The sequence below is a fragment of the Brachionichthys hirsutus genome, chromosome 19, assembly GCF_040956055.1.
Source record: "Brachionichthys hirsutus isolate HB-005 chromosome 19, CSIRO-AGI_Bhir_v1, whole genome shotgun sequence".
NCBI classification, from domain to species: Eukaryota; Metazoa; Chordata; class Actinopteri; order Lophiiformes; family Brachionichthyidae; genus Brachionichthys; species Brachionichthys hirsutus.
The window spans coordinates 4,934,756-4,957,168 of NC_090915.1; the positions used below are offsets into that span (position 1 = coordinate 4,934,756).

The following is a 22,413-nucleotide window of genomic DNA, read 5'->3' on the forward strand; positions in this document are numbered from 1 at the left end:
CGCCAGGTCTTTTCCGTTTCCCCGCAGATGACGGAACAAGATGCGTCCCCGAGTGAGATGTCTGCCTTTCTGCTCAACGTTTGCCTCGACTCTTCCTTTGAGCATTTGAGGCAGTTCAAACGTGAACAGCCATCCCTTCTCCCAGCTCACACCAACACACGTCCGCTCGCTCTCCCTTTCTCTCTCTCTCTCTGCCTCTGTCTCTGTTCTTCCTTTTCTCACAAATACACACTAGATGCACCATGCACACATTTGCTCAACACAGATGTTCTCACACACACACACACACACCAAACGACGGGCTCCCTCTCACTGCTGCACTCGCCCCTCTGTTCTTTGCTGCGGTTCATGTGTGCGCTATCCAAGGTGCTGAATCAACTGTGTGATGCCGAGCCTGTGAAAGGCTGAGGTAAGTGCAGCCCTGCAATCCCTGCGCGCTACGCATTCTATATATTTTTTTCTCCACAGCGTTTTGTGCACGAGCATCTGGCACACACACACACAAACACACACACACACATATGCATCATTCCCCTGTGGGTTCACAAGCAGATGCAGCTGCACTGGTCCGGTCCCGTGTCACCCATGTGCTGCATGGAGCAGGAGAATGGAAGGTCCAGAATACGCAGCAGCAAATAGGGAGAGCTTTCTGAGCCAGCAGCTATGCTGGACAAAATGTTCCAATAAGATCAAGTCCCTTTTTTTTTTATCCTCCATCACTGTTTGTCCATGAATTTTCATTTAAAAAAAGTCCTTGCTTAATTCCAAAGAAATACATTTACATACAATGATCTCGCCACATTTACAAATCAACAGCACTCAATCCTGCTGATGGAATGTCATCCAATTTTTTTTCAAGATAAAACTGCTGCATTTTAAAGTTGCTGTTGTTTTTCCGTGAAGCCCCGTCAATCCCTAGCTTCATTTTTCATTTCATTCTTTATTTATCGTTACCTGCCTCTACAATAACATCAACCCAGTACACAACTGTACCATTAACAAGCCAAATAAAACTCAAAAGGAACACTGGATTCCTCATTTCAAGGGATCAAGGGATGAAATGCGTTTCAGTAAATCAGTTGAAAGAAAAGAGCTTTTACTTTAAAACATCGGTATTCATTTTTTAAAAATCAATCACTGCGAATCAGAGTTACATCCGTGCAGCAGCAGCTTTCTCGTTTGTGAGATTTACCGACATGCAAAGCAGATCCATTTGTTCCAGAAATGATTACTGATGCTCGCTGCCCACTCAGTGCGAGTTCCATCCAATTGACAATATCAGAATTAAGTGCTTTAATGGATTTGCGTCACTGGCAGAAACTGGAGTACCTCCTTTACACTGGGCTTTTATTTAAAACATGATCCCATCGAGATTCAATGGAAACATGAACAAATGGGGATACTAGCAGAGCCACTGACCAACAAAACAACCAACCTGGCCATCGTGCATCATCCTTTGCACGTCTAGTTTCTGCACCATGAACGCACGTAATGTTGAAATAGGACTCAATCGGCTCAACGTTTTGCTCGCTCCTCCTGTGAAGTCACTGTAGAGTAATAAACACAAGGATAAGTTTTATGTTTGCCTGATTATATACATGAAATCATGACTATATTAAAGAGAGCCCCTCATTCTGTTTGCAGATCCCACTAAATACCAACACACTTGACCTGTAATTAGTAAAATGTTATCCTTTGAATGGATGTGAAGTACAAGTGAAGATTGGTCCCACTTCAACACTTTATGAGACGCGTACTTGTATTAACAATTGTACGCCGTGTGTTCAGGGACATTTAAATCTCAGCACTGATGAAAAGAGGTAGTTTGCAAATGATTGCATTCAGTTTCTATTTGCATTTTGCACAGCATCTTAATTCTCCTGGAAATTGGGTTTTATGTTTAAATAGCAATTATTGAACAATTATTGAAGAGAAGAAAATGTCATTTAATTATTTATTTTTACAGATTTAAAACCTGCTTTGTGGGCCCATCAGAATGATAAAACTGGATTTACTGATATCTCTTCTGGATGTACATTTTTAGAAGTTGCTATTACTCTTAATGGTAGAATAGATAGAGATTTCATTTCTTATGAAACTCCTCATCTCTCCTCCTGATGCCACCCTCCCATGCATGCTCCTCTTTTGCAACAGATTGTCTCAAAAAGAGACATTTTTCACAAGTCCAAAACATCACTTTCTCCTTCAAGGACTTTCCTTCTGCATCACAGTCTGCAGGACAAAAGGAGGAAATATTTCATTGTTGGACCGTCAGAAGGAGCTGCTCTCACACAAAGACTCTTAATCCACTTTAGGCACACTTTTCTTCCAGTGCGTCTTGTTTTCTTGCTGCATGCTTTTCATTTCTCGTCATCGACATGTATGAATTTGAATTAATTTAGATCAGAATTCGGCATTTTTAATTGAATCCCTCGTTTTGGCGCTTCGTCAATCAAACTTTTAATGTCATCTTTTAAATGAAGCATAATGGAACCCTTAATGGACTTGCAGCCATGTGGCTTATCTCATCAAAGTGCATTCTATTACTTCTTATTTATATGTGACACATGAGCCAGTAGTTTTTTCTATTACTATTTTGCAGTCTTGGTGTTCTTCCGTTCTTACCTACAGGGTAGAATCGTACTAAACCATTAGTGAGACATTAAATGTGCCTTTTATGTGCGCAAGGTTAGTCGTACCGACAGCAGCGATCACACAAGGCCTTTTTGATTGCCATTTGAAAATCCTACATGTGTTATTAAGACCTAATTGTAGATTGGATGAATTAAATGAATGGTCTTCAGAATAATAAAGAAACCTTGGTTGGTTGGAGTTTTGTACATGCGGGAACAAACAAAAGTGTGTTTATTTTAGTATATTGCTGACATTTCTGTACTGTATAGGAACCCAGTTGTCAAGCAGCCAGAAGGTTTTATTTTGTATCTCATCATAATTTGTCCTGACTGAAAAGCAGAGTTGCACATCATCTGCAAAGCATGGAGCAGGGGCTCGGGGTCGACCCAGGAGTAGATGCGTGGATGTGGTGAGGGAGGGCGTGAGAGCGGCTGCTGTTGGGAGGACGATGCAACGTTGATTTGCATGTTCAGTTTGGCACCTTTTTTTTACACCAGATTCCATTCCTGACACAACCCTCCGCATTCTCAAGGGAGAAACCGGCAATGCTAGGCTAGCTCCCGCTAACCGCACTGCCCGTGCTACCCATGAGAAAATGGGTAATTCTGTCTGCCTATCGACACTGACGTGAACAGAGAGTAACATAGCATCAACAACAATCCACAAAGAAAAATACACAATATTACATTATTGTGTGACTAGAGCTTAGTTGCGATGCAATACCCACACAGTCGTCTGTCAGGAACCAGGCCAGAGCTTCCTGCTCCACGTAGCTCCACCCTCTCATCTACATCACCTGTGCTGCTCTGGACACCTGCTGCTCATCTCATCATTTACTTTCTGCCGCGATGAAACGATCCCAACAGGTAACCGGAAAGTTTCAAGGCGGGGTCAATCCCTTCACGCGAGGTTTTGTGCAGCAACCTGGAGTATCTGGTTTGCAGCCCCGTCTCTCCAACGTAAGAGCCACCTCTTTAGTCATCAGGTTTTTTTCCCAGGATGCTCTGCAACTCACGGGCTTCCTGTCGCGTGGCGTTCATCTACTTGCCCGCCCCATTCTGAATTGTCTGCTGGAGCATTAAAGTTACGTTTCTGGATTCCCTTTCCCTGTCGTGCTTTTGGGTTCGCCCCCCTGTCTGTGCCCTGACGGTCTTCGACACTCAGTGGGAGTTGCGCATCCTTTTCCCTTTGGACTCTGCCAAGCAGAGCCGCAGTCAATGCACATTTCTGTCCAAATTACACCCCCACACACACACACTGCTCTGTTCAGGCTGGCATCTGAGTCTAATTTAATTTAATGCAAAGACAAAACCATCTAAGAAGAATTAACACACACAAAAATACAGGAATATGTGGCAGCAGCGTCTTGAATGCTGCTTGTATTCCAGACGATGCCGTCGTACAGCGTAATAACACTGGAAATACCAGAAAAGGTCACAAGTTCGACTTTGGAAGAGAAAGGTCAGCTTTCGTTTTAAGACTCGAATGTGGCTCAGCGGCTAAATGTTCAAGTCAAATCTAGACAAACATGACGTTTGTTTAAATTCTGTTCCTGGAGAGAATCTAGTAAGATTGAAGGCTTGCCATGAGATTGTGAATAACAAAGCAGCACCTGATTCAGGACACACACACACACACACACACACTTTAAGCAGCGCTATAACACCTTCCTTCCTGGTGATTTGATAAATAACGTTAATAATCAAAGAGGAAAAAAACGAGCCGGTGCTGCTATCGCTCCGTCTTTTCCTTGTCAAGTGTCAGCGCATGCAGCAAGCGCTTAATCGCACCAAACAGAGAGCTCAAAGAGGAAATGAAATGCATCAGTGCCACTGCAGCTGAAAATGACAATCAGCCACTTCAGCGATGCCTCTGATGATCGAGCATATCAATGAGCTGAGAGAAAGAGAGCGAGCGAGAGGCGGAGAGGAAGTCGGCGGCGCAGATGTAGGTCAGTCTCAGTCTCCACGTTCTTCTCTTGGTTCTCACCGACTTGCCAAAGGATTACTCATCTTTGGCTCTGTCCACGGCCCACACTTCGACGAAGCCATCGCCGCCGTGTGCAGAGTCAGCCGCATCCTGGACCTCCTTGTCGGGGGAGGTGACGGCGTGGAGCCAAGGGCACGACAAAAAGCGTTGTTTATTACAGGAACCAGATGATCAGTACCGACAGGCAACGGTACCGATAAGGTCAAGCACTCGTCAGAAATGTGGATGCACACAATAAATTGTCAGAGGTTTGAAAATGCAAGCGGCATCATCGCCTCCCTGAGAGATATAACTCAGCAGCTGTAAAACAACAACAAGGTAAGCGCCGAGAAGTGAATCATTTCTTAATCCCAGTTAATTTACTTATCTGGTGAAAGATCTATCGGTTGTCGAGCTCTGTTCTGTATTCCTGCCGACAAAGTGCACACTAGACGGGGTTCACACACGCATCCTCGGCGTCCTATCTGCACTCCCACCTGTTATAACATCAATAACTCACAAGAAAAGCTCCAAGCTCAATGTCATGTCTCGCCATTTTGTCGCCCAAACTGAAAGGTGTGATTGCCGATCGCTGCCAAAATTAATAAAAGTCCCTTTCGTGGGAAGCGTTTCTGTCAGAGAGACTTATGATCCTGTAAGACCAGAAGGCCGCATGCAGCCAGAAGAGGAGGCTTGTTCAAGCTGTCTGAGATTTAGATTTCTCACTGGGTTCCTCATCTGACGCCTCTGAAACCTCGAGAACAGGTTGGATTCTTTTTTTTAACACACCACTGGATCTTTTGCTTCATTTGTTGGTATTTTTTACGCACAAAAACTGGCCTGTTGGGTCTTGACTGCAATACAGAAGTCACACCCTTGTCTGACAACCACTAGAGGGCGTCACTGCAGAGCCAGTGAACACAACGGATCATTTTTGATGTCCCGTTATCAACAAATCCATGCATGTAAGCAGCTTCAAAGGTAAATGGATCAGGTTCAATGTTAAGAACAAGTCATTAGATTTGTTCAATGTCATTGGGGGGTACAAATAAAAAGAGGTTTGAAAATTACAAAAGTTTATTATATAAACAGCTCAAAAAAAAGCATTTTTATTAAATATCATTTTACAAGAGCAGAAACAAATAAGATGGTATTACATTGTTTCACAAAAACAATTTCAAAACACATACAAGCAGATATAAGCCCTTTCTTTTACAGCTCATTGCAGGTCTCTAATGATTTTCTGATTGGGCCAGACTTACATGACTTTGTTCAGCCTTTGGCTGTATTTAGTCCCCCCCCCCTCCCACGCAGGGAAGTCTCAACAGGCCTCTTATTTACAAAGCATCTCAGAGACCAACACTGCAGAGATGATTCATTCACACCACCAGAAGGATCAGAAATATGTTGTTGATTTTTTTTATATATTTTTTTTACTTTACACCTCCCAAGGTGCCGGAGTCCTTCCCCTCAGAGGAATATGTGAGGGAGGATCGTTTTGCAGCGGTATGTGAGGAGGTGGGTGGTAAACAGGGCAGAGCGGCTGTAGAAGAAGGAAGAGGTTGAGTTCTCTTCTCTGGATTGCCGTAAGCCGGAGAGGAAGACCTGCCCTTGGTTTGGAGGCTGCTGCCGCTGCTGCTCTGCAGAGGAGAGCTGGACGTTTTCGGGCCTCGGGTCAGAGACGACGTGGAGGAGCTGGAGAGATGTGTGGTCCTTATGCCATAGCCAAGGATGCCTGTGCTCATCAGAAACTCCCTGGAGCCATAGGCTGGAGGAGTGGGTCCACGGGAGCCTGGGGGTCGGATGCTGTCTGGTGGTAGGCTCCTCCTGGTTGGGATGTCGTAAACCCCCACATCTGGACCGTAGAGGGCCTGGGATCTCGCTTGGAGGCGGAGAATCCTCTCCCTCTCGTCCATCTCTCGTCTCTCGTGGATAGATGTCATGAGGGTTTTGGGAAAGCTGTCATACCGTGTGGCGGCAGACTTTGGAGGCGTCAAACCTTGCTGGCCGAGATCACAAAAGCTGTCTCGGAGACTCTGAGACATCACGTCTCGTATCGCCAAACCGGGGGGTGGGAGGTCTCGTGATGTCACGCCTTGGGGTGCCTGGTCTCTTGCCGGTAGAGCTTGAAAAGCTGGAGTCGAGTCTCTTTGGATGAAACCTTGGACGGAGGGCGAGGGATCCCTCGAGGTGAGACCCTGCAAAGACGGCGAGGGGTCTCGAGGCTGAGGAGACTGTCTGGCAACACCCACGAACACGGGACTGTAGGCGTGAGGAGGGGGCCGCTGCACCACAGTCCCATCTGCGCCCAGAGCCATGAAGTGGGAGGGGTAGCCAACTGGAGGAGCCCCCCGCTGCGCTAGTAACTGAGGGTCTGCAGGGGAGAAGAGGCTATCGAAGGGGAGGCTGCTGCTGTGGTTTGCCGCCAGGCCGGAGGGGGTGATGATACCTGTTGGGGGGCTGGATGCCAAACTGTCACCGTGCACAGCAGGCAGCCGGGACCTGCTGCCGTGGCGATTGGCGTTTTTGAGCGTGAAAGAGCGGGAGTTGAGTTTGAGAGCGCTGAGCTGCAGCGAGCCGGAGGTGCTGTCGGCGTTGGCAGACGGGGGGGCCTGCCGACTGCCTCTCCTGGGACTGTCTTTAGGGGGGAGGACGGGACTTCTATTGTTTCCTTGTTGGTCTGAAGTCTTGATCAACTAAAAAATAAAAACCACACACACACACAATAAAAAGGTCAACACCAGGACTTCGGACAGCGATGTCGCACAATCAATGTCAGACTGAACCTGCTCTGGAGGAAGAGGAGACGATCCTCTCGATATGGCCTCCAGGACAGGCCGTAGCTGCGGCACCGTCGGGATGGACACAGGAATGATGGATTTGTTGTGATGTCCCAACTCTGGAAAATATTTTTTTTTAAATAACATTTACGCACATCAGCAAACGGGAAAGATCACCCCTCCCCCAAACGCCACACCACAATGGACGCCGTGAGGGCATTAAGTCCCTGATGTAGATTTGGACTTTCGAAATAGGCCGACTGGTTTCACAATGATTTCCTGCTCTCTCCTAATTGAAATGGGGAAAGTATAGGGAGCTTGTCAGGGACGGCCTTCACCGCATTGGATGCTGTACTAGCACCAACGATAGCAACGTAGCCATGTGTGTGCAGGGATCAAACTCGGCTCTCTGACCAGTCACTGATCGTTTTTGGAACGGTGGAGCTGAAAGGAACACATTATTTTTTGGGGCGTAGACTGTCAGTAAATGTAGAGTTGTGTTTCAGGATGAGACGGTACATTTTATCCCAGATACAGACATCCTACCCTCCATGGCGGACAGCCGGCCTTTCATCAGGCTGTGGGCTGGCTTTGGTGGCAGAGGCGGTGGAGATTTCGCTTTGATGTCTGATAGCGGGACGGCTCCAGCTGAGATTCGCTGACAAGGAGAGGGAAAACACACACACACACACACACACACACACACAAACATTAAAGATCTATAATCCCGTCACATCTGCAGGTTGTAAATCCTTGGAGAAAACATTTGACCGCATTTGATTTTGACATGTAATTTATCGGCGCATATACTTTGCTGTGGAGATCCAGATCCTGCACGCCATTGTCTCTGACTTTGACTTGCACCTGCCTGCCCATCCGTGGCCGCAGGAAAGGAGGCCGCAGGTGGATGGTCGTTTTCTCACAGGGCCTTGCCGTGTACCTGAAGGCCACGCGACAGGAAGCCGGTGAGTTACAGAGCATCCCGGGGAAAAACCCCGATGACGAAAGAGGTGGCTCTTACGTTGGAGAGATGGGGCTGCAAACCAGATACTCCAGGTTGCTGCAAAAACCTCGCGTGAAGGGATTCACCCCGCCTTGAAACTTTCCGGTTACCTGTTGGGATCGTTTCATCGCGGCAGCTGTTAGGAATGTGCATTTATAATAACGAGTTATTTCACATATCTGCTGTTTATCAAAAAAAACGACACTTGACTTGTTCATTGGTGGTGCGTCCTCTGGACACCAGGAACAGATGGAAACCAGTGAGACCCAGGACTGGGATCAGAAACAGCCCCGATACGCTGATCACCACCAGACTGCGCTCGCCGTGAAGGAAATGGAACTCAGTCGCATTTAATAATAAAAATATAGACGCACGCCGAGGGCGTCGAAGGATACGTGACGGTGCACTGCAGCTGCCGCAAGTCCTCCGCGTGGTGCAGGACGTACAGGAGGCCGAAGGCGAAGACGGCGATCATGTGAGCGGCGAGGGACAGCAGGAACAGGAAGAAGTAGCGATAGTTCCTCCTCCCGATGCAGTTGTTCACCCAGGGACAGTGGTGGTCGAAGTCCTGAGCGTTCGGCGAGAAGCAGAAAGACCAACGCCGTCAGCCACGCTTCCTGAAATACACTTTAAAACGGGCTGTCGGAAATAAATCGCATTCCTGCGGAGAGCAAAAGGGATCTGAGGAAAGGATTAACCTGATTAATGCCCCCCCCTCCCCCATCACACTGTCCACACACATCCTTCGCCCTCCCCCCCCCCCCCCCCACATTTGTTTTCACCCTCCTGTGTGTGAAGATTCCAGCAGATAAAGCTGTCTGCTTATTTGCCTTGTGATAAATAAGCAGACCCCCCCCCCCCCCCCCCTTATTACGCCCGTGCACTGACCTCCACGCAGTGATCACAGATGCTGCAGTGGGAGCAGCGTGGGGGCCTGTAGAAGTGACACGTAGCGCACCACTTCATCCGCACCTGCACGCCCTTCACCTCCATGTTCTTGTACAGCGGCGCACGGAACTCGTCGTCCTTGTCTTCGTCCTCGCTTGCTGGAAGGCAACGCGGGACATTGTGGACATTTTTGACTGCTTTTGTCTTTCAAACGCCCCCCCATATGACCACTTTGATTACTAACCCACTGGCAGCACACCGGCATCCATGAAGGTGGCCATCGTGAAGTTGGCCAACACAAAAAGGAAGAGGACGGCGCAGCACGGTGGCACCGCAGGGCAGATGGTCACAGCCAGCCACGGGCATCTGGGGGGGGGGGGGGGGGGGCAAACAGGAGTATTTTATAAAGTATCCCTGCCTCGCAGGTTGGGGTTAACACATCAGGGCTACAGAAAAGATTTGAAAGGATAATCTTCATCCCATTTATTCCGATGGGATCAGCAGATCCCAAAATTGAAAGATCAGCATGTATTAGTTTGAGAAGCGATCAGATGACAATATCTTTGCTGCACAGCGCGGCGAGTCAGGACTGCAACTATAAGGATTACGGCTCCAGGGTCTGGCAGGATTAGAGCCTAAAAGATCGGGATCATGTAGATCTGAATTGATTATTAGAGCTAAAGAAAGTACTTTGGCAACCAATGAATCGTTTTTCACTTTTAAAGAACAACCAAAGACGTTATGATTCGCTGCTTCACTCTGGTTCATCGAATTATAAACTGAAATTATTTGTATTCCAGATTACTCATATATTTACTGTCCCAGCAATCAACAGGTTATCTAATAATCTCGTTTAAAGTTACAAAGAAAATATCCAAATTGCACTGAACAAAGTAAAGTAATAATAATGGCACTCGATCGAGGAACCGCCTTCCGTGAAGTTTGATGGAAATCAGTTCAGTGTTTGATGGATTCTTATTTAAATTGTACAGAGAGAGAGAGAGCTGTATTATTTGAATGATAGAATGATTCTATCGCCATGCTTTGAGATTAGAGAGGAGGAGCAGTACATAATCAGATTACAGTTGTAGACAGAGAGAAAATTGTTCACTGGATTACATTAACAGCGTTTGATTGAGCGTCGCTCGTTTAATTTGCATGCACAGAACTTGGAATGGGTCTCAGTTTTCGTTGCACAAAAACATCTTTGCTATTGAAAATCAGAAAGTATAACTGGAGCCAGAAATTGTGCGGCAAGGTGATGCGTATATTTATCAAATATAACCACGTGTGTGAATAATCTGAATTTGTGGGTGATTTAACAATAAATCTTGAAAACTCTTTGACAGCATTTGAGCCGTCCGTCTCATTTATACGCTTTATCAGTGCGTCTCCAATCTCCAACCCCCCCCCACTGGCAGCTATTAGGCTATGGGGGAGGGGACTCCCCTGCTGATGGCGCGCCAGATGCAAACCCAATAATCCCTGGATTATGAACGGTGGATTGCAGCCCATTTCTGAGCGTACAGCGCACTGCGCCTTCCTCACAGTGGAGCAACGCAAGAGCGTCCCATCAGGAGTCAGAATATCTCACACAGAGCGCGTCGTCCAAATGAGACAAACCCAAAAACACGGAAAAATCTTCTTTCTGCAAAATGTTGTCATGGCAACAGGGATGAAATATGTCAACAAGAGTCCATCTCTCATTACCCAATCGTTCTTATCTTTCTGTGATGCTGTTGTTTTTATTTTAGCGTTTGTGATTTCCTGGAATCGGTAACGCGACTTTTACCCTCCTCTACGCTTTATCCGATGATTTTAAGCGGAAGCAAAGCGAGCTGTTTTCAGAAGCTGCATTCTTGCTTTGCAGATGTGTGAAGAATTAAGAGTCTGGGTCAAAAGGATCATGAAGTAATTAAGGGGCAAGGGACTTTTCTCCAATGGCTGTGACCTTTGCAGGGCATTTGGCCACCTGCCTGCATGAGTGGAGCAATGCACAAACAAAACAAAAAACTGAAACCCAATCATGAAGTTCACAGTCAGACGAACAAATGCAGGAAACCGGTGAATTATTCATTCTCTCAGGGCAAATGAAGAAAAATCAGCCTCGACAATTTCACAGGTTTTTCAATCTCCGCCAAACCGGCAGTGGAAACAGAAAGAAGTAGCGTGTCAGCGCTGCAAGGCCTTACACACACACACACACTCTCTCTTCTAATTGCGTGAATGCAACGACTATAGATGAAAAGAATTGGGACTTTATATATAACATGGCTGCAGGGCTTGGAATTAATTTTGAAGTGTGTTGCATTGCAAGAAGTGACAAAAGGCCGGTTGAGATGATAACAGGGATGAAGACGCCATTGCTGATCACAGGAGTCCCTTTGACTCAGGGTCACTGAGGCGGTTTCAGAATATGAATGCGGATATGAAAGGCCGTTTACGCGTAAAAACGTCACGCATAATTTAATTAGGAACGTTAAACTGCACACGGGTTCGTTTCTACTCGGCTCCTCATTCAGTCGTTTGCTGCGTGTGTCCCTTTTTTTGGTTGCTTTAGCAATATGCTGTGTCCCAATTAAGCCGTCAGATGCATATTGATCCCCCCCCCTCCCCTTTCACTGGGAGCTCATCATTATCGCTTTCTCCTCCTCATCCACAACATCCAATGAATCAGCTGTCTAGCTTGAGGGTGCCATTTTTCTTTTTATTCTAGCAAATAGAGAGAAAGAAATGGGTTAAATTTATTCTACATTTCACAATATATTTCATTCATTTAGTAATAAATAAAAAATACATCATAAAGTAAATGCATCGCATTTCTTCACATCTATGACAACAATAGTAAAAACTCATGTTGGATTTACTCCTCACACTATCTTACATTTTGCTTAATGTTGTTTTTTTTATTCCTTTGCAAAGAATGAAAACACAATGGAGCAGCATTTTTTTTAAACTACTACATGAATGAATTACCTCAATATAAACATCTGCAGAGAGAACGCAGCATTCAAAGATCCCAGGCTCCATTTTTCCCAGGTGGGGGGGGGGGGGGGGGAGGGATCCTAATCCCATACCGACAATCTGGTGTCAGATTTCCAGTAGAACGATGACCGAATGGAGATCACAAGAGAAAGTGGGCCAGATATGGCTGCAGAGGTCAGAGGTCAGCACGCTGGCGTAGACGTCATGAAGTGGGAGAACTCACGCAGTATTTTTTTTCTCTCTCTTTGTTGATCTTCGTGTACTTAAGTAAATACTTCATCTTTTAAACTGGATTCTGAGGTAGTATTGGATAAAATATTAATTCCTTTATTGTTGACTCGAGCCTTTCCTCACAAGTAGGTCAAACCCAGGAGGCCAAAACCAACTATTTTAAACGCTTACATTTCGCACTGAAACTTCCCATCAGGTCTGATCTGGACAAAAACTACGACTTTTTTTTTCTACTTCAGTATTTTATTTCCTGTTTCATCCACTGTTTGTCTGTGATTGGTTTTATCCCCTGCAGTGTGGTTCCTCTTGAGGCTCTAGGGGGCCATCGGACCCCTGAGAGCCTCAAGGGTTAGAATAATCTTGTGCCCAAACGTTGAGTCTGTCGCCAGAAGAAAAAGAAGTTTCACGCAAACTAAAGTTGGATTTTGCAACTTTTCTTTATAAAATCAAGATGACCTATATAAATACATTTAAAAATGTAGTCGGTTACTTTAATGACAATTAACGGAGGCGGATTTTAACTTTTCTTTTTACATTTAGTCGAAATAGATGGGGACCGCACTTACGTAAAGACGAAGAAGAGGGAGGAAGAGCCCATCAGGAGGCAGGCTGCGGTGCACACCGGGATGAAGGCGCTGGAGGCGGGCATCCTGTCCTCTCTGCGCGCCTCAGAAGCGCGTTACCAAAGAACGCGACGGTGCGCGCGACACCGAGTGTCTGCGTGTCTTCTTTGGAAAGAGCCCTGCATGAACGTCAGCGCGCCGGAGAAGGTCAACCATAGTCAGGAGAGAGGAAGACGACCGGCAGCATCAGCATCAGCAGCAGCAGCAGCGGCGGAGAAAGCCCTGCGTCCTGTCTGGCAGGCAGCGGCGCACAGATGCCGCCTCCGGTTTATCTCAAAAGGTGGAGCTCTTATTCAGCAATCACGTGAAAGATTACAGAACCAACGGCGAGCTGTCGAGCAGCTTGGGTTTCTTTGAAAAAATAAATAAATGAAGAATATGGATTAAACTGTTTTTACAAACCGATAAAACCTGATTCATCTATTTTATGTGTCCCTACAACACCTCTAAAGTTATAGTTGCAACCTTCCTTTATCAACGTATGACTTATTTGCTTTTTTCAGCTTTACCAAAGGATGTCTTCTACTGTATTTTGTGCTGTCGTTTTGCTGACTTGTGCCTTGACGTTCCGTGCTGCTCGGAGTAAGTGATTCTACGTCTCTATTTAAAAGAGAAAATGCAATTCTGTTAATGATTTACCAGAGGAGGAAATCAATTCCTAACACAGCAGTATTTTTTTTTAGCCCCGGATAAAGGTCTGAAAATGGATGGATGGATATTTATTTTTAGAGACTATGTCCTAAAGCAGATTTGTTACTTAACCTGGGTTCGATCGAACCCTCGGGGTTCGGTACCTCCAACAAGGTTAATAACCACTGCCTTAGAGCAAACACACCAATAGCCTTAGTAAAAAAATATATAGTACAATAATAATAAAACATTTGATTTATATCACACTTTTATAGACTCTCAAAGTCGCTTCAACAATAGTCTTTTGCAGAAATTAATTGGAGTCTGTTGATTCTTTTTCAGATATCATGAAATTATTCTCTATGCACGGGGACGACTAATATAATACGTCAGAGATTAACAAGGGCTCCATGTTGGAAAGAGAACCTGCAGCATCCATGAATAGCAGGACGTCGCTGTGCTGAACAGGAAGTATTTCCACCAACAGGCTATTGATTAGTGATCAGTTCAGCATGGAGACGATGCGATTGGTGGAGAGGGGAATTCACAGAGCTGTCAATAAGCAGTGTCAGAGCTATAGGTTTAATGCAAAGCTGTTGCTCCTCAAACTATCAAATAAAACAAGAAAACAAACACACACAATATAATAATAACAATAAAATTTATTTACACGCGCCTTTCTCAGCCCTCAAGGACACCACAAATACACACACACACAACAATAACACATCTAGAATAAGAAATTAATAATCCCCTTATCCAGCAGCCTAAGCAGGGAAGTCTGCTTAGTGCACCCTCCAGGGTTCGAGGCATTCCCAGGCCAGCCGAGAGACAGAGTCTCTCGGCTGGCCTGGGTCTTCCCCGTGGGTCTCCTCCCGGGGGGGAGACGTGCCCTCAGGGAGGAGGAGCAGCGGCTGTACTCCGAGCTCCTCCCGGATGGCTGAGCTTCTCAACCCTATCTCTAAGGGAGAGCCCAGCCACCCACGGAGGAAGCTCATTTCCAGCCGCTTTGTACCCGTGATCTCGTTCTTTCGGTCACGACCCAAAGCTCGTGACCATAGGTGAGGGTAGGAGAACGAAGATCGACCGGTAAATCGAGAGCTTCGCCTTTCGGCTCAGCTCTCTCTTCACCATGACGGATCTATGCAGCGTCCGCATCACTGCAGACGCTGCACCGATCCGTCTGTCGATCCCCGCTCCATCCTTCCCTCACTCGTGAACAAGACCCCGGGTACCTCAACTCCTCCACTGGGGCAGGATCTCCTCCCCGACCTGGAGGGTGCACTCCACCCTTTTCTGACATGGCCTGCGGCTGCGGGGAGGCTGAGATTAACTAAATTGGAGATTAAGTGAAACTAAACTAAATTAAAAAGAAATAAATGAAGAAAGTGATTGCAAAAACGGAAGGCTCCCGTTTTTGCAATCACTTTCTTGTTTGGCCGGGCTCTTTGGCTGCGGAGTTTTTCTTCTTAAACCGCAGCCGTCTTTGATACCACTTCTTTGGGGCTTTCTTTGGTGTCTGGCTCTCAACCTGTCCACCCTCATCCTTCCCCAAAGTGGCCTCAGCCTCACTGGAGGTTGCAGTGGCGGTGAGCTCTTCCTTCTTCTGTTGCTCCAGGCGAAGCTGGAGCTCCTTCAGGTCTGCCATAGCGACAGTCACCTTGAGCTCCAGCTTCGCCTTCTCCTGCTCGTTGCTAGCTCTTTCCTTAACTGCCTCTTCCAAGAGAACGCGTCTCTCATCTTGGAGCCGGTCGCGTTCAGCATTGGCGGAATTCAGTGCAGCATTTAATTCCGCCTCCTTTTCCACCTGAAGCCGGAGCTCCTCCTTCAGCTCTGTTTTGGCGGAGGTCAGCTCTTGAGCCAGTTTCACCTGATGATGATAAATATGAGGAATATATTTATTAGATAGAATGTTAGAGTACAAGTACAGTCAAACAGTAGTATGTATTACAGCACAAGTACAGCCAAAGCATTCCAAAAAAGCCCTTGCGGTCTTGTTTCCGTTGAAAGTCCTTAGTACATAAATCATCGACATTTAACAATACCAATAAAATAAAAATAAATTACTCCACAGATGCAAAATAACAATAAATTAAAATTAAAAAGACACATATTGTACAACGTAGGTGGACAAAAAAAGGGGGATTGATCCGGAGAGAGTCGTGATGACTATCTCCGTTTCTGCCCCCATGAAAGGTGAATTTTTAGGGCCGTTTTGAAGGAGGCCAAAGAGGTGCATGTTTTGAGGGCAGGAGTCAAACAGTTCCACCCTTGGGGGGCAGTGTTGTAAAAATATGATTTACCCATGTTTGTCTTATAGGAGGGAGTAATCAGGTTGTTGTTTGAGCTCCCTCTAGTGTTGTGGCTGTGGGTGTCAAAATGCCTACCTTCTCCTGCTCATTGTTGTCGCTGGCCTTCTCCGCCTCTTCCAGGAGAAAGCGTCTCTGATCCTGGAGCCGTTTGCATTCAGCATTGGCGGAGGTCACTTCTCGAGCCAGCTTCAACTGATGATGATAAATATGAGGAATATATTTATTAGATAGAATGTTAGAGTACAAGTACAGTCAAACAGTAGTATGTATTACAGCACAAGTACAGTCAAAGCATTCCAAAAAAGCCCTTGCGGTCTTGTTTCCGTTGAAAGTCCTTAGTACATAAATCATCGACATTTAACAATACCAATAAAATTAAAATAAATGGGGGTGGGGGGTTGATCCGGAGAGAGTCGTAATGACTATCTCCGTTTCTGCCCCCCTGAAAGGTGAATTTTTAGGGCCGTTTTGAAGGAGGCCAAAGAGGTGCATGTTTTGAGGGCAGGAGTCAAACAGTTCCACCCTTGGGGGGGGGCAGTATTGTAAAAATATGATTTACCCATGTTTGTCTTATAGGAGGGAGTAATCAGGTAACAACCTGAGCTCCCTCTAGTGTTGTGGCTGTGGGTGTCAAAATGCCTACCTTTTCCTCTTCGTGCTGAATTCTGGCCTTCTTCTCCGCTTCTATGAGGGACATTTTCTCCTGATTGAGCCGGTTATAATCAGCGTTGCCTGATTTAAGAGTAGCACGGAGGTGAGCGATCAATTTATTGGACTGCTCAAACTCTGCTCGCTTGTCCACATCCTTCATACGGTGGTCCTGCGTCGTCATGCAAAGCTGGCGCTCCTTCACCGCTCGAGTCAGCTTCACCTGATGATGAATATGATGAATAAATGTTAGAGTACAAGTACAGTCAAACAGTAGTATGTATTACAGTACAAGTACAGTCAAACATCCTGTCTAAGAGGAGCATTCCAAAAAAGCCCTTGCGGTCTTGTTTCCGTTGAAAGTCATAAATACATAAATCATCATTTAACAATACCAATAAAATAAAAATAAATAAATTTGTACTATTCATTTTATTTAACGTTATTTATTTACACTGTTTTATATATATTGTGCCAACTTTGTTTTTCTATTGATGTGGCCATTTTTTACTTATATATTGTGCATTTTAATGTGCAAAAAAACAATTTGCCATTGTATACCAGTATATTAACACATATTTTGTATAATGTAACACATGGAATGCCTAGCAACGCCACGGTATACCGGTATAACACATATTTTGTATAATTAACACATGGAATGCCTACCTTCTCCTGTTCGAGAGAGCACCTCTCGTCGTCCGATGACTTAAGCGCAGCACGAAGTTTGGCGATTGATTTAGTGAACCGCACAAACTCCGATTCCTTGGCCGCCTTCAGACTTTCTACCCGTTGCTCTTGCCTGGTATTCTTGAGCTTGAGCCTCTGATGATCCATACGCAGCTCCTGGATGTTAAATCTCTCTCGTTTCAGCTGCAACTCAAGCTCCTTCTTCTCTGCAGCCATCTCCCTCAGTTGTCTGGAGAGATCGCAGGCAGAGTCGGTCCGCTGGGTCTCAGTCTTAAGCTGTGGTTCCATCATCGTATCTCTCAAGGTTGTCTCTTGGTGAAAGACTGAATCTTGCATGACAAAGCACTTACTTTTATAACCCAGATCAAAGCAGGGGCTTGCTTTAATGTCTCCCAACAGCAAAGGACCACACTAAAGCACTAAGCTCTTTGTTGCCTTTGAACTTTTTGGTTGCTAGGATACCATTTTGTACCCAAACGCAAAACGCACTCGCTTGTATTACTTACTTTTATATAATTATTCTTTAGATGAACAATTAAGTTAAAAATGTATGAAATGTTTAAAGATACCGTTTATGTTGTTTGTCATTAACAGCAAGCTGCAAAGGACGCTGTGGTGCGGCGTTCTCCAGGAGCTTCATGTGCCAGTGTGACACAACTGCCTGGTTTATGGTGAGTGCTGCAAGGACTACGGAGCTCAATGCAGCACCACTGAGACCTTTTCTCTCCTGACGTACAAATAATGCCACTCGGTGTAGAAAAACCAAGAGTCAACACTGTAGATGCTGATCCCTGTGGTACTAATAGAAATGTTCTGCACTGATTTTCACCATCAGAGAGCCAACTTTCAGACGCCATCCGGATGTTCCATGTAATCATAAAATATTTGTAGTCTTTGGTCCTCAGACGTGTTTGTGTGCAACAGAAAACTCGTGTAAAGGGCAATGCGGGGTAGCCTTCAAAAGAGGTCGGAGGTGCAGCTGCGATGCTCAGTGCATGAAGTTCAAGCAGTGCTGCTCAGATTACAACAACCGGTGTGACGCAGAAGGTGCGCTTTGTCAATCAAACTCAACATGCATGTTAGATTTGACTTCACGTTGTCACACCCAGAGGTATCAGCATGACGGTTGTTGTCCTGATAAAGACTCATTTTTGAGGATTCTGGGTCAATGAAGCAGCCGGAGCAGCATAATTTAGATGAAAACAATCCCAGAGATATATTTTTTATATTTTGTTTTCATTTAGGATTCAAGGGAAATTGGTTTTAAAGTTGATACTTAATCCTCTATTCCCACAGAACCGACTCCAGATCCGACCCCTACCTTCAGTGAAGAAAGCAATGCTGGTAACTGTCCCTTTTTAAATTTGCTCAGCAAACTGAATGAAGCTTTAATTAACGTCTAAAATAAGTGCAGCTTTATTCCGGTGTCAGAAGCTCAGTGCACGCAATAAGAAGCATATGGCAGGAAGACGTCGGTGGTTGAATGTAGCATGTCGGCTCTCTTGCTTCGATACCGAGACTCAGCAGGACAAGTCAAGAATAAAATCCCTCACCAGCCAACAGAAACACAAGGAAGCACTGTCGTCATGGCTACGCCGGAGTGTTGCCTGCTTTATTAAACAACTGAAATTGTTCAAAAAGTGTATTTCGTTATCAGTTTGAGTCCAGGTGTGGTTTCATTTAGTCAGCAATTTTTGAATTCCTACAAAGTAAAAGTCTTCATGTTCATTTAATTCAAATGAGGGTCCAGACTGACTCAGACGGACTCACCATGTGGTGTGTTCAGGAACCTGTTTGGAGTTAAACCAACAATGAGAAGTTACAAAGAAGAAACATCCGCTAATGTTGAACATGCAAAGTGAGCCTTTAGGGAAGAAAGGATGCAATTATTGAGGGCTAGACAAAAAAAAGTAACTTAAAGTAATAAGTAACTAGTTACCTTTGGCAGGGAGTAATAAGTAAAGTAATGTAATTACTCTTTCCAGCAAGTAACTAGTAATAAGTAATATATTACTGATCTTGAGTAACTTGCCCAACACTGATCGTACGACGCAAAGATTTTCACATCTGCTTGGAACATTTTCAGATTCTGTTCTCCTGCATTTCTTTTTTTTTTCCAGCCAGATGATTTGTCGTGCACTTTCAGTCAGCGAGGGCCAATCGTGTGCAGAATAGCACCTCCGTCTCTGTGGATGGAGGAAAACCCAAACAGGTTGGGCTTCTCTCCCCCCCCCCCCACCTCTATAAATATTGCAGCATCAGCTGCAGCCTCGAACACAGATACAGTGAAGACACAGAGACGTCCCCGCCTGATGTTGCGAGGGGATAGATGCTGAAGAGTTGCTTGAGTCAATCATCAGAGGCTTCATGTTCCTGGCTGGGATCCTGGGGAACAACTGGCTGGCGATACGCTCCTTGCCTGCACGGAAAGGCGGCGTCCACACCAGTGAGGTTCTCTTCCTCAACCTGGCCGTGTCCAACCTCATCACCAACTATCTGGTGGATCTGCCCGACACCATGGCGGACTTTGCTGGACGTTGGTTCCTGGGGGAGACCTACTGTGGGATCTTCCGCTTTTGCGCCGACCTCTCGGAGACCAGCAGCATCTACACGACCCTCTTCATCAGCGTTTTCTGGCACCAGAAGCTCGTGGGCTCCCTGAAACGGGGAGGCGCATCAGTGCGGATGGACAGCTTGCGCTTGGTGGGCTGTCTTCTGGCCGGAAGCTGGACGGTGGCTGTGGTCTTCAGCGTCCCGCACTTCTTCTTCGTCACCTTGGAGACAGGGAATGACAGCCACGAGGACTGCGTAGACGTTTTCCCCGATGCGCTTGCTCAGCAGACCTACGAGGCCTTTTATCTAACACTGGCAAACGCCGTCCCGCTCGCTGGGATCGTCTTCGCCAGCGTCCAGATTGTCGTCAGTCTGCTCCAAAACCAGCGACGCATAAAGAGCAGAAACTCCGAGGCAGACGAGGGGAAGAGCAACGTTGCAATGAAGGGCGCCGAAAACGGAAACGGTGGCGAATCGGTCAGTGCAGGCGCCTCGGACGATCTCAAATATTCTGCTTCCCCAAACCAAATTGCTGCAGGGTTGCCCGAGCCCCCTGCAAAGGATGGGCCGTCAGAGCACAATGCGAATACCTCCCCTCCAAAAAGCAGCAGAGACGGAGCTCCACCGACCATCTCTAAGCCCACCCAGGCAAAGGTTAAACCAAGGTCAAGCTCAGCGGCTCAGGTGAGGGCGGCCAAGAGCGTGGTGGCCGTAGCCAGCGTGTTCCTGTTCTGCTGGCTGACGCATCTGTTTCTGCGCATCACCAACAACATCCAGAGCTCGTCCGTGGTGGTGGAGATAGCCAGCTACCTCGCAGCCTCCTACACCTGCATCATACCCTACATATTCCTGCACGGCGTCCAGAAGCTGACTTGCTCATGCAAAAGATAGAAGCATCTCAAAATCATCTTCTTTTTTTTTCTCTCGCAGCCATTTTCCTTGAGTAGAGATAAAACTCGAGAAATAATAAAACCAGGCTGTGAACTTTACTGCAGTGTCTTTTTTGGAACAGACTTTAGTAGATAATGCAATAAAACATTCAATAAAATATTTTCATTAAATATTGAATTGTCAAAACTATATTTTTCATTGTTGATTGGAATTAAAACACAACAATCTAATTATGAATAACCATAATCTAGTGTCAATAGAAATTGAAATTATTTCCAATCGTTTGCTGAAGGGACATAAATATATAGAGTTGAGAGTAGACAATGTTTATGCTCACACTGCAGATCCTAGATATATATCTAAACACAGTATAATTGAACTGCAAGTTGTGTACAGCCCTTTGAGGTCACATATTTTAAGTGCACAACTCCCCATACATTTTTATTGTGGGCCTATTTCTCGATGCTATTTTATTTTTTAGCAGACATTGTGAGTTCTTTGGATATTTTGTCCTGAGACACTGATTGGAAAAACTACATTTGTGCTTACATGGATAGCAGACAAAAAAAAATAAGATAAATGAAGAAAGCAATTACAAGATGCACACTCGGAGATCTTTAGAAAGCATGCAGGAAGTTTCCGGCTGCTGAGCTGTGGACGGACGACACCTGCAAGACGCTTTGATAAAGCATAAAAAAATAAAGAACAGACTTTAGTAGATAATGCAATAAAACATTCAATAAAATATTTTCATTAAATATTGAATTGTCAAAACTATATTTTTCATTGTTGATTGGAATTAAAACACAACAATCTAATTATGAATAACCATAATCTAGTGTCAATAGAAATTGAAATTATTTCCAATCGTTTGCTGAAGGGACATAAATATATAGAGTTGAGAGTAGACAATGTTTATGCTCACACTGCAGATCCTAGATATATATCTAAACACAGTATAATTGAACTGCAAGTTGTGTACAGCCCTTTGAGGTCACATATTTTAAGTGCACAACTCCCCATACATTTTTATTGTGGGCCTATTTCTCGATGCTATTTTATTTTTTAGCAGACATTGTGAGTTCTTTGGATATTTTGTCCTGAGACACTGATTGGAAAAACTACATTTGTGCTTACATGGATAGCAGACAAAAAAAAATAAGATAAATGAAGAAAGCAATTACAAGATGCACACTCGGAGATCTTTAGAAAGCATGCAGGAAGTTTCTGGCTGCTGAGCTGTGGACGGACGACACCTGCAAGACGCTTTGATAAAGCATAAAAAAATAAAGAATCCAACTTTGATAATTACAACGATCCATATATTAGCTTCCTTTGATTTGGTACGATCAGCTTTACTGGCTCTTGTTTTCGTGCACCGACTGCATCATTAGAAGAGAACTTCATCCCCAGCCTGGTTTGCCCATGAGGGTAGAAATTAACACAACCGTGTTGGAGAGTGAACGGCTAATTGAAGTAGCAATTATTAGCCTGTTGTCGCTGACGATGACTGCATGAACCCCCCCGAGTGCCATTTTTCAATTAAAGATAATTATGCAAACACAAATACTGACGAT

The 22,413-nt window shown here is 45.3% G+C and overlaps 2 protein-coding genes across 2 annotated transcripts; one reads left to right on the forward strand and one right to left on the reverse strand.

The window, feature by feature from the left end:
- Nucleotides 1-6,035: 6,035 nt before the first annotated feature.
- Nucleotides 6,036-13,138, reverse strand: zdhhc8a (zinc finger DHHC-type palmitoyltransferase 8a). The gene is made up of 10 exons (XM_068752995.1): nt 13,056-13,138; nt 9,518-9,639; nt 9,274-9,431; nt 8,781-8,953; nt 8,596-8,698; nt 8,404-8,495; nt 8,193-8,322; nt 7,929-8,040; nt 7,389-7,501; nt 6,036-7,298 (listed from the first exon to the last, which is right to left on the reverse strand). Exons 1-10 carry the CDS (start codon nt 13,136-13,138, stop codon nt 6,036-6,038), a joined length of 2,349 nt encoding a protein of 782 aa, XP_068609096.1.
- A 5,249-nt stretch (nt 13,139-18,387) lies between these two features.
- ora5 (olfactory receptor class A related 5) lies at nt 18,388-20,836 on the forward strand. The gene is made up of 3 exons (XM_068753168.1): nt 18,388-18,439; nt 19,722-20,422; nt 20,630-20,836. Exons 1-3 carry the CDS (start codon nt 18,388-18,390, stop codon nt 20,834-20,836), a joined length of 960 nt encoding a protein of 319 aa, XP_068609269.1.
- Nucleotides 20,837-22,413: the final 1,577 nt, after the last annotated feature.

What these genes read in the sequence shown, in the direction of transcription:
- zdhhc8a (XM_068752995.1), bottom strand. Translation starts at nt 13,138, where the DNA reads ATGCCCGCCTCCAGCGCCTTCATCCCGGTGTGCACCGCAGCCTGCCTC. An exon ending in CAGCTGCAGTGCACCGTCAC is followed by an intron (nt 8,699 to 8,780) that starts GTATCCTTCGAC and finishes CGGCGAGCGCAG; the next exon opens with TCTGGTGGTGATCAGCGTAT. An exon ending in GACGCACCACCAATGAACAA is followed by an intron (nt 8,496 to 8,595) that starts GTCAAGTGTCGT and finishes CGATCCCAACAG; the next exon opens with GTAACCGGAAAGTTTCAAGG.
- ora5 (XM_068753168.1), top strand. Translation starts at nt 18,388, where the DNA reads ATGAAGTTCAAGCAGTGCTGCTCAGATTACAACAACCGGTGTGACGCA. An exon ending in CAACCGGTGTGACGCAGAAG is followed by an intron (nt 18,440 to 19,721) that starts GTGCGCTTTGTC and finishes GCGAGGGGATAG; the next exon opens with ATGCTGAAGAGTTGCTTGAG. An exon ending in ACGGAAACGGTGGCGAATCG is followed by an intron (nt 20,423 to 20,629) that starts GTCAGTGCAGGC and finishes TCAGCGGCTCAG; the next exon opens with GTGAGGGCGGCCAAGAGCGT.